This window comes from Leptosomus discolor, chromosome 11 (assembly GCF_034619465.1).
Source record: "Leptosomus discolor isolate bLepDis1 chromosome 11, bLepDis1.hap2, whole genome shotgun sequence".
Lineage (NCBI taxonomy): Eukaryota > Metazoa > Chordata > Aves > Leptosomiformes > Leptosomidae > Leptosomus > Leptosomus discolor.
This window is the reverse complement of record NC_141401.1, coordinates 21,234,482-21,249,869: the sequence shown is the minus strand read 5'-3', so window position 1 is coordinate 21,249,869 and position 15,388 is coordinate 21,234,482. Positions and strand designations below refer to the sequence as shown.

The 15,388-nt window shown below is 36.1% G+C and overlaps 1 protein-coding gene across 2 annotated transcripts in view; it reads right to left on the bottom strand.

The window, feature by feature from the left end:
• Window positions 1-15,388, bottom strand: part of UNC13C (unc-13 homolog C) — a 156,349-nt gene that overhangs the window by 68,135 nt on the left and 72,826 nt on the right. For both annotated transcript variants that reach the window (XM_086471301.1, XM_086471302.1), the window contains 4 exons: window positions 7,106-7,256; window positions 3,646-3,714; window positions 2,166-2,255; window positions 1,423-1,551 (listed from right to left, as the gene is read on the bottom strand). In XM_086471301.1, the coding sequence (XP_086327427.1) occupies window positions 1,423-1,551; window positions 2,166-2,255; window positions 3,646-3,714; window positions 7,106-7,256 (439 nt within the window). The remainder of the gene's footprint in view (window positions 1-1,422; window positions 1,552-2,165; window positions 2,256-3,645; window positions 3,715-7,105; window positions 7,257-15,388) is intronic.

The following is a 15,388-nucleotide window of genomic DNA, read 5'->3' as shown; positions in this document are numbered from 1 at the left end:
TACTAAAATAGACAGGCTAAACTATTTTATGAATTCACAGAAAAAAAGTAGTGACAATTCTTAAATAAAAAGAAGCTTTTGCAAGTATCACAATGCTTTGCAGAGGTAAGACTACTTTACTTTTAGCTGTTTACTAAAATGGCTAACATCTGCTGATAAACTCTGCAGACTCATGTGATACCCAGCTGAGCAACAGCTCATACTATATTTAACAGACAAGGTCAAATTGCTACAGAGTAAATGTTAGTAAGAAAACAGAACAGTTTATGAGGCAAATAGATGTCAAGTCTGAAGCTGTTCCTTCTACTAATTATTACTGCTACTCAGATTACGATATAATCTGTGGGAGAATAAACACATACACGAGCACTCAGAGCGTGCAATGCCTAAGGTACTGGTGAGAAATTCTTATGTTCAAAGCTTGGGAGCTAGAGGTAAGTTTTCTCAAGTAACAGAAAATAAATTCTCCTTTCATAAAAGTTGAATATATAGCATGTACTGCCTCTCCTGAAATACAGGAATTCATATTTTGGATTTCAGTGAAATGTGCTTTCAAATAAAATTTGATGTCTTATGTTATGTAGTATGCTGTTTTTATGTATTATACACTACACAGCAAATGTGCATTTGTCAAACAACTTGATTCATCCTTTTCAAGGCAAGAATAGCCGCTGAAATACCATTTTTCCAGTGTACCACCCAGAAGGCAAAAGTAAGGAACAAGAGGTAATGTGATAAAGCAGCAACCCTCCTTTTAGACAGTTACATCATTTTGCAGATACAGATTTCTTAATTTTAACATTACTTATAGAATAAACTCTGGCCATGTTATAGAAAAAAACCTCATTCTTGAGGCTTTTGCATGGCATTTGAAATACAACAAATGCTATAATCATTTTGCGTTGCAGTTCATCCTGATGGACTAACATTACGAAACGTTACAGAATTATCCTCTGCTTTCTTCAAGAAGTTACTAAAGCTTGGATCCAAGTGGGCACCATGTGTGTTAAAATATAAGGCTGGAAAGACAATATATAATTTTCAGCAAATTATAATGCTTCTTCACTAAAGCTGCTGAAGTGAAATATTAGATTTTAAAAAGTTATTTTCCAATTATGGATCTTAAATGAACAGTAATCAATCTAATGTCATCTCTAAAGCTGCTGGGCAATTTTACAGTCATGTTCAATGTGTTTAAGCTATGAGTTAACACGTTCATTTTGGAACTCATCTTGTTAAACATTTTAGAGCTCGTAGCCAACTGTGGGTGTATTTATGATATATTGCTCCTTTTCACATAAATAAAATGAAAAAACCTGAGTGCTTTGATATGAAGGAACACTGGAATGCCTTGTATTTACTTATGGTAAACTAATGATAATGAATGAGCAATGGCATGAAACAAGTTCATATTGACCTTACCTGATCCACTAACTGGGAGTAGAGATCATAACAGTTGTCAAAAATGTATTTGTAAGTCGAGTCCAAGCAGGCTGTTACGCAGTCTTTCACCACAGTACTGGCGCGAGGTGGACTCTGCAATTCAAGGACCTAATAAAATATTTCATAAATGGTACAACGTCAGAATTAGATCGAACACAAAACATCCAAGTGTGGCAATGAATATACTTTTGTAACAGGATAAAAAGTGTTGAAATGTAATGATAAAAATATTTAAAATTGTGTTGACTTAAGGTGATCTTAGTTTAAAGATGCATTAAAACATTTAAAAAATACTTCAGTTAAGCAAGTAGATTGCATCACTATTTGAATGAAATTATGCAAATGATGGAAGAGGCGTACATTCCCAAGTGTCTACATATTTCCACTAGAGGTGGAAAAAGTAAAGGTTTTTCCATTATTTAGGAAATAATTAATCCATATAATTTTGTGCTTTCCTCTGAATAAGAGTATTATCCAAATAACTCTTTATTTTTTAAAGCAAATGTTCAGCTTTTTATTCTTCAGACAATGGTTTTTACGACATTGTTCATAAAAAGTATAAGATGGCTTTACTTCAATGATCTTCAGTAAGGTGAGAGATTTAATTTAAAACTGAAGGAGATGAATTGATTAAGAGTGTTAACTATGGTATGATTTTCATGGAAAATAAAAGGTAACAGCATTTTTGTTTTTAGAGTCACTGTGCAAATAAAGGACAATACCTTCATTCGAAAAAAAGTAATGCTGGTAAGCAGGTCCACAGTTGATTTCAGATCTTGGAGTCTTTCAGAATTGCTGGCAGGAAAATTATCCTGGCGAATCAGGAAGAGAGGAATCACGTGAGAATCGGGAAGAGGGGAATCATGTGAAACTGGAGTTACAGGTAAGAGCCTTGAACAGCTAGGAAAAAACCCTCTAGGCAAACAAAGATCAGCTTGTAGGAATTAGAAATGTTCTCATGTTACTTGAATTCTGCCTGTGAGGAAGTTAGTGATGAGTATCTCTGACATGAACAGGAACACTTCTGATAATGCTCCTGTATTTCTAATATGAATGATTTAAAATATTGTATCTCCAAAACATTAATGGAGTAAAAAATACTACTACATGTTGCTAATGAAAATGATTTATGGGTTCCCCACGGTACATAAATCACTGGTAGGCATAAATGCAGCAGTAAGCTTAATGAAGAAATCATACGAAATTTTGCTATGATCTCTAGGTTAACAGGAAGACTGATGGGAAGCAGCATCATTTAAATGGCTTCTTATTAATCAAATGTTAGCCAAATATCCTCACGCTCCAATACTATCTGGATAACATTCTTCAAAATTAAAAGACCCTAAGGTGAACATATCTGCTGCATGAAGGACATGGTCTGAAAACTGAGTATGTGCAACTTCTACTACCTCTAACGTCTTGGGGTTCTTTTAAATATTCCCTTTGTCCTTCAGTTTTAGAAAGCAGGCCAGATGAACAGAGAAATCCTTGAGTTGGAGGCTGCCATTCCTAGAAACTGAAAGGAGAGCCATAGCTGACAGAGCCCTCATCGCTTATGCATCAGCCCAAAGTTTCATGATCCAATGGAATGGAAAAGGAGAGAGAGTTCAGAGTGGCTGATAACTGGCAGGTACTCAGTGCATGCTTCTTTCCTGCAGGGCTGGGTTTTGAACATACCCCAGTGGAAAGACCTTCCAGGAGGCAGAAATGAAACCAAAATTCCTATCATGTAGAAAAATGAGGAGTCAAGTCTCTTTCAACATTCCTGTGATCTGAGCGTGGAAGTTGCAGCAAAGATGTCAGTGTATCAGAATAAATACAGCAGTAACTGCAGTTTGCACTGCATGAGTCAGTGAAAGTAATTCCCAGATGAATTAACTTAATCAAGTTACAGATTAATTTAACCATAGTTATTGAATCCCATGCTTTCTTGAATATCTGCTCACCCCTTGACCCATTCTTAGCTTTTGGAAAGAACAGAGTAACTTTTTTCAAATTGGAAAAAATACTGTTGTTAAACTGCTTAAATTCACTAAGGTTTTTTCCCAAAGGATTTGGGGTCCCGTGTCAGTACCCAATATTTTCAGCTTCTGCGCCACAAGAGGGATTAATCTCAAACTTCTTTAAGCAGATAAAGCCCACAGGGATATTTACAAGAAAAAGCATTTGAGTTGTTCTCTAGATTGAATACGTTGCACATACCCTGTATTTAGATAAATCAATCCTCAGAGAGTTGTGCAATTGATCCAGCAGTTTTATGAACTTTTCCCTCTGTAAAAAGAAAAGAATATGTTGTATAAGAATTTGCAGGTTCCTGTAACAGGCAGGTTTTCAGAAAGATGCTTTCCATTCTTAACTTACTTGAAAAATAGATTGTTTTCCATTGTTTCACGTAAAAGTGCTGGTCTGAGACATCTGTGTTTCAAGGCTAGGCAATTGTCCCTTTCTGTTCTATATTGTGAGTTATCTGGTATACATTTAACACTGTGCTGCTGTCCAATACACCAGTGAGATGACACAGACTTTCTTATTAAGAAAGGAAAATGCTGCATGACTGATGCATTTTTAAATTACTCAGAACATCTAGAAATTGAAAAGCACTGCCTGATGTCTCTGAACAAAAAGGCAGTAGCAGTATCATTTCAGCATAAAGTCCAAAGTCTTCAGTTATGTTAGCAAGGCTTATTAAAACAGTTAAGCTTGTTAAATTTTAATATTTGCCTTGTAATTGCTTACACTCTCAAAGAAAGAACTTCTCCTTCCCTTTAATGTGTAAGAAACTATGCTCATTTGCAGTAGAATTTGGTGTAAAAGTATGATTGAAAATTACTCTTCAGAAACAGGGGCTTTTGTAGGAATAGTCTAAGCAATACTACGCAGTTATAGTTTTGCCTTTCAAATGTGGAGATGAACTTGTTATCTTGATAGATGAAGGTGCCATGAAAGTATTTTGCTGTGAGGTACCCAGCTGGGTTGTGCAATTCTCAAATAATACTAATGAGAGTTTCTAATTGCGAATCTTTAGAACACATTCCATAGTCCACTGCACAAAACCGTGCAGAAATCCTCGCCAGTCTATGTGAAAGCAGCAGGTTTCTGGAAGTAGCAAGATTTGATAGCTCTCAGAATGCATGATTGTATCCACACCATCCCTCAAATACGTCTGAAAAAATATGAGAACAGAGTTCTTTGTGCACCGTCTCTCATCAGCGGAGCACTAACCTACACCAAAAGCCACTAATTTGGCACATTCCTTTAAGGGATCAATCAAAAAGGGAACTTTTTGTGTCATGCTATAGATCAGTCAGCCAAATCCTTCGCAGCTGTAGCCTGAGGACCTGAATTTGAGATGTTCTTTTTGATGGACGATGTGCAGGTATCCCCTCTCAGATGCCTTTTGACCCAAGAGACAAAAAGAATCTAATATTTTGCCTATAAGTCAATTGTTTAAAAAGAGAGCTCCAAATCTCTGTCATTGATGCTTACTACTGTCTTTCCATCCATCTGCCGAACTATGAATCGGATTGGAATTTGCGTCAAAGGTAAACTGGCATTAACGGCAGAGAGGACTTAATTTCCATCCAATCTGAGGATACAAGTAGTTCTGATCATTAGAAAAACGGGGGGAAAAAAAAATAGAAAATCCAGCAAAAATATTCTAAATTTCAAAATCTGGATCAAACTCTAAGTCTAAAAGAGCTCGAACAGCGAAGTAGCCTTGTTTCAAGAAAGATGTAGTCATTCCATAATATACCATTGATCGGCTTATAAAAGATAACCCGAATAAGAACAGAGCAATGTTGCGCTGTCATGGTAATACAATAATTAAATCATAAATATTTTGACAGTGCATATTGTCTATAACTCTTCTTTACTTTACAGTAATGGAGCAACGTTAATATTCCTGGTTTAAAGTGCACCTCTAGCAGCAGGAGATACAGTTCCAGTTCAAGAACATGCTGCCTGCAAAGTAAAGATCCAGCCCTAGGTACATTCATATGTGCATATATCCACCAGACTTAACATTTAATTGAAAAAAATTTTTATATTTAGAGTAAATATTTATCTTAAAAAAATTATTGAATGGACCTGAAAATAATGACTTAATGGATTTTTTTTTTTAAACAGACTTATGACATCCCTTAAATTTGAAAATATATGAATGGTGGTAGTATTACTTTAGGAGTATTTAGAATTAACGTGACCATTTATGGCTCTAAGCAGTAGCATCAGATCCTGAGAACATTCAGGATTCAGCAATAATGAGAAAAATCAATCCTTGGTATTCTTACTATACAAGGTGAGTTTTATAGATATAAGTTCTATTTCAAAGGTATTTGTACATGAAATGTAAACTATTTAGTTTGAACTAGTTGAGGCAGTGTATGACAAAATTATGCAGGAATGTTGTATTTAATACACTGTTTGCTACAAATCAACATTTGTTTTAGCATCCAGCATTGTTACAAAACAAAACTTCACATTTTTTTCCAGGCAAGGACTGAATGACTTTACTGAGCAGAGTCTGATAATTGTTTTTCTGACTTTTGATAGGAAGACAAAAGCAAAACCAGAATCAAGTCCAAATGTATAATTTCATAATGTTGTCTTGAAAATCCTGAAATTCATAATATTTCTATTATTCTTAGTACTGGAGAAGAGTACTAGTACCTCTAACAGTACTTCAAACAACTATAATTTGTATTTAATACATTTTAATGTTATGTTTAGTATTTTATTTCATGTAAATAAATGGTATTTTAGAAAACATTTCCAAGTTCTCATAATACTGTTAAATGAACTACTGTTAAATGAAAAATAGCTTTGATATCAGACATACAAATGAGAGCCATACCAAAAAAAAAAAAAAAAAAAGGCAGGAAGGAATGCATTTTTCAGCATCGAATTGTGTTTATACTCTGTCTCTGACTACATCATGTGTAATAGTAAACGTATGAAAGCAACCTCTTTGAATTATTGCTCTCGTCTTCCTGCTCTCATCTCCCCAGTGAGGGCAGGTGAACAAACTGGAATACAGAGCGAAAGTATTTTTTTTGTCATGTTCAAAGACGAGGAAGTCCTCACTGTGAGATGCTTATCCACAGAAAGTAAGTTAGCAACAACAAAAGTACTACCACATCCTGAGATGCTGGTATTCCTCCTAAAATTTCTGATACCTAGATCCAGGACTTGGACAATGCACCATTATTTCAACAACAGTAAGAGTCCATCATTATAGGCTCTTGTGAGGAGAGTATTTATGACTAGATCCACTCAGTTAATATGAGTTCAGTGATGACACAGTCCAAGAAAACAAGTGCAACTGATACTTATTCTAGTGCTGCCAGCAGTTTGCAAGCCCCACTGCAATAAAAATAAAAACAGAGTCTTGAATATTTTAGCACTACGCACGTGTGCCAGTGCTTTCTACCTTATACAGCTTACACATCACTAGGTAGGGAACTGAACAGTATCTTCTCTAGCTTTTCCAGTGACTGATTGCAAAGACTCAGGGTAAAATTTTCAAAAGCTAACAGCAACTCTAATTCTTTAAAATGACCAACTTTAAAAAAATTTTTGAATTTAGAACTTACTATGATATCATATATTAGGAAAAAAAAAGACAAAGACTAGTATTCTATCAAAAAGAAAGTCTACTTACCCCAAAGTTAGTAGCAGCGAACCTATCTGAGGCAGACACATTAGTTGCTGCTGTAGTATGAGCATAGAAAGCATTTATATTGGCCAACAATGTACTCATAACTGCTGGAACACCAGGGCACATATATTTAGAAGACAGACAGGAAAAGTGCCTACAATTCAAGGAAAATGACAGTTATTAAAGATGGCAAAGATTCTGCTCTTTCTTACCACCATTTCTTTTCAGCTTCAGTGATGCAACTTTCAAGCTACCTCATGGACAATTGTGCAGTTCCATATGAGGAAAATCCAGACATGTTTATATAACATGATATAATTGCCACCTGTTGCACACTGATATTTTCCAATTGAACACATAAGATTCATGTTTGTTTCTTACTCTGTTAATCCTAAATACAAAGCCATGATTTAACTATCTTAATTGTTATTAAGGAAAACATTCATTATTAAACACAAGCTTAAAATCAAACATGAACTTATCATAAAAGGCCACACAAGAGATTTACACTCTAGTAGAGAAGGATTTAATTGATGCCCACAAAAAGACTCAGAACAACATTTTAGTGTGGCTTGTATTTTAGGCTACATTATTAATGAAAGGCAAGGCATCAAACAACTTCTGGGTTCAGCTTGATTTGATTAGATCATAACTGAAACTGTTCCACTTTGATTCCAGCCTGTAAAGTTTAGGTAATCAGTCCATTAAACCTGAACCAGCCAAAACCAGCGCTGCAGTGTAGCAGCACTGCTTACTTGTTTAGAACAGCAGAAGATGCCTGTTTACATACAAAGAGCTTATAACATGGGAAAACACGAGATACACAAGATGGATGAAAGATCTAACAGACGTAAAAAGTGAACAACATCACTGCAAAATATAAAATCTTAATTTCCAGATTTATAGTCAGGCAGGACTGGGAGGAAGATAAAGGGATAAAGAGTAAATGTCTAGAGATAGGAAAGAGAGTGAGGGGGATTATGCAGAGATGATGGTGAAAATGAGAATACAGTCAAACAGAGGAGGATGAAGAAACTCCAATCACTCTAGAGCTCCCTAAGTTTGAAGGTCCTGATTTGACAGAATGCTGCTCTTTGCTGGAGTCTCTGGCCTCTCTTTGCTGTTTCTCTGTAGGAGCATACGGCAGAGCAGCGTGCTGGGCCTGGACCACCTGGGCCCTGGTGACCATCCAAGAAAAAAAGATTAACACAAGGTACAAATGAACTCGGTCCTGCCAAACTTAAGCCAAGTACCCTTAACTGCTGTCACTGCCCAAGTAATCTTTCAACCATGTTGTTCAAGATGATTTACATCTTGTATTTGGATTCCTGTTCCTAAAGATATAGAAATATATATAGAAATATAGATATACATAAAGAAAATGAGCTCTTCACACTTTCTGGCAAGCCTGTACACTCAATCTACATTATGCTTTCTGATACCCTCTTATTGCCCCAGTGGTCCTCTAAATTCCTCCACTCTGAGGCCTGCCTCATGCTCTTGTGACCAACTCTATTCATCATATCCCTGCTTTCTGGTGTTCAAGGACTGCAGAGCCTTGCTTCTACTGAAGAGACAACAGTTCCTTTTTTATGGTCTCCCACACCATTGACTTAGTAGATCTGCAAATGCCTTGTTCATAACCCTTCAGGGTAGGCTGCAATTTCACATCTGCCAAACAACTCTTACTTCTTCTGCTAGCCTATAGTTTTTAAAAGGGAAATGCAGGAATGGAACGAGTCAGCAGAAGGCAGCATGTAAAGTCTCTCTTGCTTCTGCTTTTCCAGCATTCCCCTCTCAGTGCAGAGGCTCTTACTACAGATTACTACAGATACTCATCTACAGACTCAGAAACAGGTCTAAAAAATGCTCTGGGCTGTTAAGTACCTTGCATCACTCCAAATGAAGCCCTTTCCAACACTCCCATTTACTTTGCAAACAAGGCATCTAAATCGTAATGTTTACTTCAGAAATCTGTGTCAGGTCACAGATATGCTAAAAAAGAAGAAAATTCCAAAACTCCCCAAGTGTCCAGGCTCAGGAATCAGTCTTCATTAATGTATCCGATATCCATTTAGTAGCTAGGTATAGGAAACGGACACCATAAAATTATGGGCCAAACTGCTCTCCTCAACAGCCTGTCAATGAAACAGGCTTCAGAACATGGTAAGAGATTTGAAACAGAATCAGTTACTCACAGTAAGGTAAATGTGGTGCTAAACACATCCAGCTATCACTACAGTTACATGATCACTATGGTCAAGTCACAAGACAAATGTTTTGGACTCATCCTAGACTTAAAGTGTGTTTTAACACCAGTGAGTGCTCAAAACATGTGTGTGATCCATAAATTAAAGTATTTTTCTATTTTTTTCTAAAAAAATAAAGCACAGGAGATATATGCCAACTGACCCTGTAATTAAACAGCAATTGGCTGGTAAACTTCTAAAATTGTAATATTCTAACTCTTCTCCATCTCACTCAAGATAAATCCTCTTATAATTTAAGTCATAATTCCCAAGAAAAAATCAAGTCATTAATTATGCATGTACAAATACCTAAAGCAAATCTCAGCACATATTCATACTTTGCTACTTTAAAGTATCATCCAAAGTCTCCGAAGTGTTAAAGACATAAGATTTCAACAGGATACTGGGATGAATAAAGCCCTTAATCTCGCCCCAAAACTAGGCTGAGGAGCTGAAATAATTGCTGGATTTTCTAGTTTACCTGACTAGACAAAGAGTCTGTAAAAGAAGGGGTCAAACTGGTGGTGGGAGGCAAGAGAGGCAGGCTCATATCAAACAGAATCTAGGGCTACAGTTTTCATATGTGAGGTCTATCTGTATCTGCAGCCTTTCCAGGCCAAGCCAGGAGACCCACTTGGTAGGTTATCTCTAGCATTAGAGTCTCTTTAAAGTATTTTCAAGCTGGGTTTATATATCACATAGTCTTGTATCAATGCGGTGATATATATAGATACTTAAAACTTCTATCAGTCGTGTTCAAAGTGCTTTGCAAATATTTCTCAGCATTCCTGTAAGGTGAATAATTAAGTGCTATTATCTCCATTTTACAAAACACAGAAACTGCTCAAATCTACACAGCAAATGAATCACATGGCCCAGGACTAGAACTCAGCATTCCCAGATATGTGGCTCATAGGGATAATGCTACCAAACCTTGTTTTTCAGAACTGCTTTTGAATGCTGCAGCACGAATCTGACAAAAGTGCGACACAGCTACCAACTCCTCAGGAAAACCTTTCATTGCATGCATCTTATCAACGATAACAATAATCTCCTTTGTATAAAATACAATAGTGATGTCAGTTGATTCTCAGGTAACCATTGACGTTAATAGAAATCTCACCTAACCCATTCATCATGTGCATTTTAAGAAACATATGTAAAGATGATCAAAACTATTTTTTTTCAAATTGACACCAAAATAATTAACATATATTTTACCACTGAACTTTAATTTCCAAAAATTTTCTAGTAATCCTAAACATCCCTGGTGCATGAAGAACTTCAAGCTGGAGATAAGAAAGCACTAATAACCCCACTGGCCTTAGGGTCACCTAAGCACCTGTGACACATGCTCTGCTGAGGGGAGAAGGCAGACAAAAGGAGCAGCCAGGAGCACGGCTCACTATAGGAGACGCCATTGAGATTTTATCAATTGCCTGCAGGGAGCATAACAGATGGTAGAAAAATTGTTTGGGTCAACATCTGAAGTTCAGCGAGGTGCCTTCTGCAGGTTCTTCTAACAATTTCACACTGAGCTACCCAAGGCCTAGACAGAGCTCTTTTCTCGAAAATAGACCCAAATTGTACTAATTTGTTGTGAGGAAAATTTAAACCTATCAATGCAATATATTTATGTCCTTATTGTGTTACTGCACTGTTCCGCCTATAATTTGGTTAGTGAAATTGATGATAAAGCATCTCTCTCAAGTGACAGATTTTTTGCTTCTCTCCATGTAATTAAAATCTATAAAGTTCACAGAACCTATTAAGTTTGTCATCTGCAGTATGGGTCATGACTCAGAGTGCTGATAACCCAGGTAAGAAACCTGCAAGCCACCTGGCTTCCTTCTGCCTGCTAAAATAAACAAAAGAGGAAACTTCTTTTCTTTTTTTTTGTAGGTCTCTGAAAACAGCAATCAATTGCATGAGTTATTAACAATTTCTAATGGACATGTGATGTCACAGCAACCATTGCTCAGTCTAACATATTTTAGAGTAATACTGCATTGTCTGAGCTAGAATCACATGTCTAGAATCAGGCCTGCTTGCTTCAGCTTTCTTGCTATGCAATTTCCTGACCAACATGCAGTATCTGTGATTCTCCCAATCTTTCTGCTAATGTGAGCTGGAAAAGAAAGAAGGCTAATTGATGTGCTGTACTTCATAAGCAAATGCTATCAATGAAAATTACTTTAATGGGTGATTTGTGTGCCTTTTGCAATACAGCTACACTAATTGAAGACTAGCAGGAGAACGAGATGGCATAGTTAATGCCTATTAACCTGATGGAATGAGAACTATGTTTAATAGAGCTTTTATTGCACTTGACTTCACAACACAGTAAATCCAGGATGCTGACGTTATGAATAGTTTCAGTGTCTAGTCAAACACTATTTCAATACATGCTTTGCTTTTTGCCTTTTAAAGAGAAACAAGTTATGTTGAAAGATGAATAAGAGGAAGAAAAATATTTTTTCTTAGTGGTGGAGAGGTGGCTTAATATATGTAGATAAATAAACTTTCATTACGATTCCTTCAAGACATTGAATTTACAGCATAAATCACCATCCATCACTGCAGTCATCAAAATAAAGGCCAGCTGGATCACCGAGCTGTTTTTCTGCTTTTGTTAATCTATTTTCTTTCCTATTCTCTCACAGATATGTGCTTTGACTTCTGGGAGTATGTGCATATCGTTCACGTAGTTAACAGTGACTGTTTGGCTGTGATCCATCAGAGAAAAAAGAAATCTGCCTTCTGATCCATATAAGAATGGCTGGAATTGTCTTTCATTTCTTTTACCAATAGACTCCGTGAGGAGTGGAGGAACATAATAATTATAAGACAGACCACTGGGTTATGGAATCTATACATTCAAGCCTTTTCAAAGAGCTGCAGCTACTGCAGCACAAATAGCCTTTTTGTTTTTTGGGTCAATGGTTAATTTTCTATTCATGTGAATTACACATCTTGCAACTTAAAAGCAGATTTCCTTTCTTAGGAAGTGGGCAATTGGAACCCATGTCTTGAGAGTAAAACAACCCTTCTAAGTGGGCATCCTTTAGGGCAGAACTGTGTATATTTAGCCTCATGAAAACATGGATGTCTCTGCCTTTGACAGAAGTGCAATCACACTTGAATTCATTCTCCTTATAAGTTTACTGAAAAAGGTCTCATTGGGGACAACGACTAAAGCAGATAAGTAACCCCCTATGTGATATTTTTTGGGTTGATTTCCACATTCCAGTAAGTCTTTGGTGATGCACAGGTAATCTCCTCCTGATCTAGAATCAACCACTAACTCACACATGACATGTTTTAAATTGCAGAAGATGCAGAACTTCTTTGCTGGTGATGGTTGAGAGAAGAAAAGAGCTTGAGCTTTATGTTTTCAGGACTTGTAGCTGGTCACCTATTGGACTGATTTTCCATGAAGCAGTCAGGTACTGAAACAATAAACTGATGGAAATGCTTGTTTATCTTTGCTGAGCTGCCACAATTGCGTTTAATGAGTATACTCAGGGTATTTGGAAAATCAAGGCTATCCTTTTGAAATGTTCTTTCTATGCTCTAAAGGAATAAACATAAATAAATATACTATAAATATATAAATAAATATTAATTTGAGAAACAAATCATCAGGGTTTACTAAGAGGATCATATATGACAAAGCTGCTAGCATGAACCGGAAAGGATAGGCAAGTGGGGTTGTTTATTACCATCGCAGAGCAGATGTCAAATTGTTCTTGGAAGTGGTACTTTGGGGAGACTTGATTAAATTTATGTTGGGTTCAGAAATGCAGAATGGCATGTATTCCTATTCCAGCATATGCTGTCTACCCACACCTAAAAGGGTCAAGACTGCCTACCATAAGTGGCACTGAAACTTTATATAACAGGTAATTTTAAAACTGCAACATATGAATTTTAAAAATTACATTCAGACAAAAATAGCATGTCATTAACAACACTGTAAAATTCACTTGAGCCTGATGCAGTGCATAAGAAGCATGGGGATGCCCTCTGGGGTGTGGATCATGGGCTATTAAGCATAGTCAGTTTTGCATTTACAAATGCAAACACTTTAATTTACAACATTATTGTGAGACATGCAATAGAAATATTCTGCAACTGGATTCTCAAGCATAAAATGCTTACACAATATTCCTTTGGGCCAAGTGTTTACATTCAAATTCTCTCTCTGTTGTATGGTAGAAAATTGCTTTTCCTTTAATAGGAGGACGTCATTACAAATGTAATCTGATCATTCTCTTTTCCAAATCAAGAAGCTGGATGTTTTCTCCCAGCCATTACAGTTGTTCCAGGAGAAAAAGGTGATCTCATAAACACAAATAAACCCAATAGATAATAGTCCAAAAGAAGATTCCCCATGACAGATCTAGTGCCTTCACTACTCTTCTCCCCAAAGCCTAATGCTCAAAGAGACATATCTGCAGATGAATCAGCAAAACAATGTATATGAATATATATCCTTCCCCAAGTATTATTTGAGATTGCATTCATTACTGATTTCATTCCTAACTTAAACAGCACGTGGCCTACCCCTCAAATAGGGATTTTCTCATTATTAACATGCAACATGGGCATGGGGGAATGAAATCTTATCTTTTATTTCCTGCATAAATTACCTGTGAAAGACTATGAACACCGAATGCACTTCCTTATTACACCTGCCCTCAGCTGCCTGGTTTGCAGTCATCAACAGCAAGGAAATTGGATGGAAAAGGTACAGAAGAAAGCAAGAACAATAAGAGGACAAGCCACAGTAGGTCATTTAACTTAAAATGGCTTGGGTAGAATTTTTGAGTAAGGATTCCTGAAAAATGTGTTGCATACTTGTCCAGCTCCATGTTACATGTTCAGATTAAATTTACTTCCTTTTCATGAATATCTGTATGTTATTTTTTTTACTGATATAAAAATAAAGCATCTACTCTATATAAAAATATAATCTGTCCATTTCTAACACTGTTGGATTAAAAAAACGTTTTAAATACTTACACGTCCATTATATTGTTATTTTTGCAATGCTGAGTTTTGCTACATTCGAATTTCTAAAATCAGTTTCAAACTTTGTAAAATTTCAGAGTACTAGCATTCATCAAGAGATGAAAGAAAAGAAACTTCAAAATAATCTTTCAGTTGAGGTTTTCCATCCAAAATACAACCATGTTGTACTGAGATAACCAACTTACTGGTGCTACGGTTATGAGGAAACACTAATGCTAAATCAGTCCTGCTTTATTTCCTAAGAATAACAGTAATAACAGCCCTCCCTTGGCATTAATAGCTCTCGAGAATTCAGCTCATAAAATTGTGAAATCATTTTGAAACATGCAGCAGGAAGAACTCTATTATTTTAGAGATTAACATTTTGGAAAAAACAGCACACGAATTTAAATCAAATTATGAAACCATAATACTATGCTAGTTATTAAGTAACATAACTTAATCAAGACATAAAGACATGTATGGCTAAAGAGAAGCTAAACGTGAAAACCCAAATATTCATGAAACCCAACACATGAGATCCTCCCTAGATAGCATAGACTATATACAATGCCACAGGGGAACTGTCAAGCTTAATTAATTATTCTGTGCAATGTTTTTTAAGGTCCATGGAGGAACAGCATTAAAACTGTATATATTACAAATACATCCTCTACCTTTCTATTAGATGTACAGTATACTTATTTACAATGAGCTACGTACAGTGAAAGACGTGTTCATTGCAATAGCAGATGGTGTCATTATATAAGGAAAACTTCCCATGTTTATGTGCCTTTATACTTCTTATAAGATTATTTTTTTTAGGATGTACTGTAAAGATGGACATGTAACAAGATATATGTTCTGATGAAAAATTCCATAATATCACCTTTCTATAGGCATAAAATTCTATATTTCATTTTTAGAGGACTCATTTGGCGTCTCCTGCTTTCCTACGGCTGCGTCAGGAGCAGCATATAGTCCTTGTCACTGGTAAACTTTTCACTGGACAAATTAAGAATAT